This window comes from Lipotes vexillifer, unplaced genomic scaffold (assembly GCF_000442215.2).
Source record: "Lipotes vexillifer unplaced genomic scaffold, Lipotes_vexillifer_v1.1 scaffold1782, whole genome shotgun sequence".
NCBI lineage: Eukaryota > Metazoa > Chordata > Mammalia > Artiodactyla > Lipotidae > Lipotes > Lipotes vexillifer.
In genome coordinates this window covers 17,501-20,423 of record NW_006771437.1, presented here as the reverse complement: position 1 = coordinate 20,423, position 2,923 = coordinate 17,501, and the positions used below count along the sequence as shown (strand labels likewise).

At 35.4% G+C, this 2,923-nt stretch overlaps 1 protein-coding gene across 1 annotated transcript in view; it reads left to right on the top strand.

Moving 5' to 3' along the window:
* The window catches only part of FOXP2 (forkhead box P2), a gene marked incomplete at its 3' end in the record, with an annotated part of 36,788 nt that overhangs the window by 23,804 nt on the left and 10,061 nt on the right, over positions 1-2,923 (top strand). Inside the window, exons 7-8 of the mRNA XM_007446773.1 lie at positions 646-733; positions 2,358-2,441. Coding sequence (XP_007446835.1) covers positions 646-733; positions 2,358-2,441 — 172 coding nt within the window. The remainder of the gene's footprint in view (positions 1-645; positions 734-2,357; positions 2,442-2,923) is intronic.

Below are 2,923 nucleotides of genomic sequence, written 5' to 3'. Positions count from 1 at the left end.
CCCTACTTTTTTGAAAGACTAGAATAGATGTCTCCCAAATAGGACACTAGACATGAAATGTCAATCTTACACTTCTGATTGTCAGAATCTTCAATGCACTTTAATTATTAGTAATAACAAGTGATCATTCTTCATAAGTATTTGATGGTTCCATGGGACGATAATTTGCCATCTTTACATAATTCATACCACATCCTGGTGAAATAAGACATGGCTCACTAAATAACATCATAGGAACCACAAACTGTTTTAACAAAAATGGAATAGAGAATTGTCTTTGTTCTCTTCAGAGTTACTTTCGGTTCATGTATTTATAAGGTGTCCTTTTTAAAAAAAAATGGCATGAGTATATGAAATTCATCTAGTGATTTCTACTATTATTCTGCAAATGGTTTGGGGGAAATATTTTTTGTAATAACTGATAAGCTTAGAGACAATGACATTTTCTACTATTTGAAGGGTCTCTTTATGTTGCGTAAATAATTTGCACTAAACACATCAGCCTATTTAACTTTTCTGGTATCATTTCAAAGTGTTCTTTTTTCCCACTGTGGAGGAAATACAACTTCAGTCGTTTTAAGTGGAGCATATGCCACTGACATAGCCGTGGCTTAACATTCTGTTTTGTGTCTTGTGTTTGTTTAGGCACCTTAACAACGAACATGCATTGGACGACAGAAGCACTGCCCAGTGTCGAGTGCAAATGCAGGTGGTGCAGCAGTTAGAAATACAGGTTTGTCAAAGCCTTCCTTAATGGACTCCTTTCTCTGACTTCTGGTCGTTAAATTGAGTATTGGGCAGATCCTGTGTCTTTTAACACAATGACTCATAGAAATAGAAGGAATTTTAGATTGTTTATAGTGATAGAAATGATTGATAACTCAGGGTGGATTGTTGTAGTTTAATGTACTTACCACTTAGACTTACTATAACCTTTAGACTATATCATATACATTTGGCTATCCCAAAGGAGTCAAATCTAAGTTTCCATACGAAAGGTTAGACCCAACCCCCCAGTTGGATATAATTTTATTGCAGAGACAGTTTTTACATGAGCTAATCTTGTTTTTTTCCATGAGATTTTATATTATAGCAAAAAGCCTTTACAGTATCATGCCTGTAATTTAATACTCTAAATAAAATCTTTTCCTTTTCTACCTCTAGTGTATTTTTAATTAAAGATCTTGCAAGAATCCTTAAGAGTTGGAGTAATGGCACATCATTTACAATATCACAGATGGTAATATGTGTATTGTATCAAATGCTGCTAACTTAAGTTTAAAAACATTACTGTTAATATTGAAACAGAATTTTGCCAAAAATAAATAGAGCTCATAAAACTGATCATAAAATAATTATATTACCCTCAATATGATTCTTGCTACATTTTTTCTAACCCTCTAAGGCTTCCTCTAGCATTACATCTTAAGATTATTTTTTCTCAATCAAACCAATACCTTGTTTCAGTTAATTAAACATACAATTTATTTGTCTTCATACTTTGCTACGCCTTAAATTGTTTTAAATTCATCATTCACTAAACGCATAAATGTCATTGCTTTTTTCCAGGGAGCTCCTAAAAATATTTTGACTTGTAAAATAATCAAGAACACATAAAAAGCATTGTCGCTGCTGTCGTTTAAAAAGCTTTTTTGTAAACCTGTTTACCATTTATAAAAGGTAGACTAAAACTAAGAGTTTGGCTGATGAGACAGTCTGCAGTGTGACCAATTATGCCTCTTTTTTTTTTCCTGATGTGTCTGACTGATGGAAAAGTAAGGTCCGTCACTTGTAATGAGACCCAGCGCAAGTGTGGATGCCTACTCCGTGGCAGAGTTCAGTGTTTCACACTGCCCGGTCTCTGTCACTCTATTGAATTAGATTGATGATGGCAGATTGCAGGGGGCACTAACTGGACCTCAGTGGGAATGCATGAAGTGTGGAGACAGTCCTGGCAGGCACTTCGCTTTGAGAACCCTTCACCCCTTCACAGCTGCTGGCACTAGTCCATAGCTAACAGTGTCCACAGGACTTTAAAGAGACACCATGGGCCTTCTAATTTATGGTTTCAGTAACTTGTTACTGTTGAGGCAACTGTGACCTCAATTCTCTTATTGACAAAAAGATGAAGTGTTATTTGTTTTCTCTGACCTTTTAACATAAGGAAAGCTATAAAAGTTTTTTCCCCCCTCCATAGCTAAAGTTGCATTTCCTCCCAGATAAGTTCCTACAGACACAGACTTTTATATGCAGAAATCATTACTCGGAGACAAGCTCAATGATAAGATGTATCACTGCAATAAAATAGCTGTATCAGTCATTTCTAAAATGCTTCTGATCTCACTTTTTCTTAACAGCTTTCTAAAGAACGCGAACGTCTTCAAGCAATGATGACCCACTTGCACATGCGACCCTCAGAGCCCAAGCCGTCTCCCAAACCTGTAAGTGCATATTGCTTTATAAACAGTAAATAGCTCTACCGATGTAACAGACTAAGAAAATGAACAATTTAGCGACAGTTAGAAAACAATGAGTGTGATGAAAAATATGGCAATAAAATGAAAGTAAAATGCAATCGCTTGTCAAATTGTATGTTTCTTTTAAAGTAATGCTATTTTTTACAAAATCTATCCAATCTACACCACGGGTGACACTAAACAAAGTACACCTATCAGTGCACAAATCACCGCCTTGAGGCTGAAGCCAGAGAGAATATCTTTCTGTGATAGGTTTACAGATATTAAAAGGAAACCCACTTTTGAGCAACCTGTAAAGCAGAACAGTACAAATCACAACTAGAGAGGTATGTGGTATGCCGAAGAGGATTTGGATAAATCATCAGATACATATGAATAGATTTTTTTATCAAATGCTTTGTCAAAATGTCATAGTATTTTTAAAGCCAATCTTGTTCTCTTTCTTT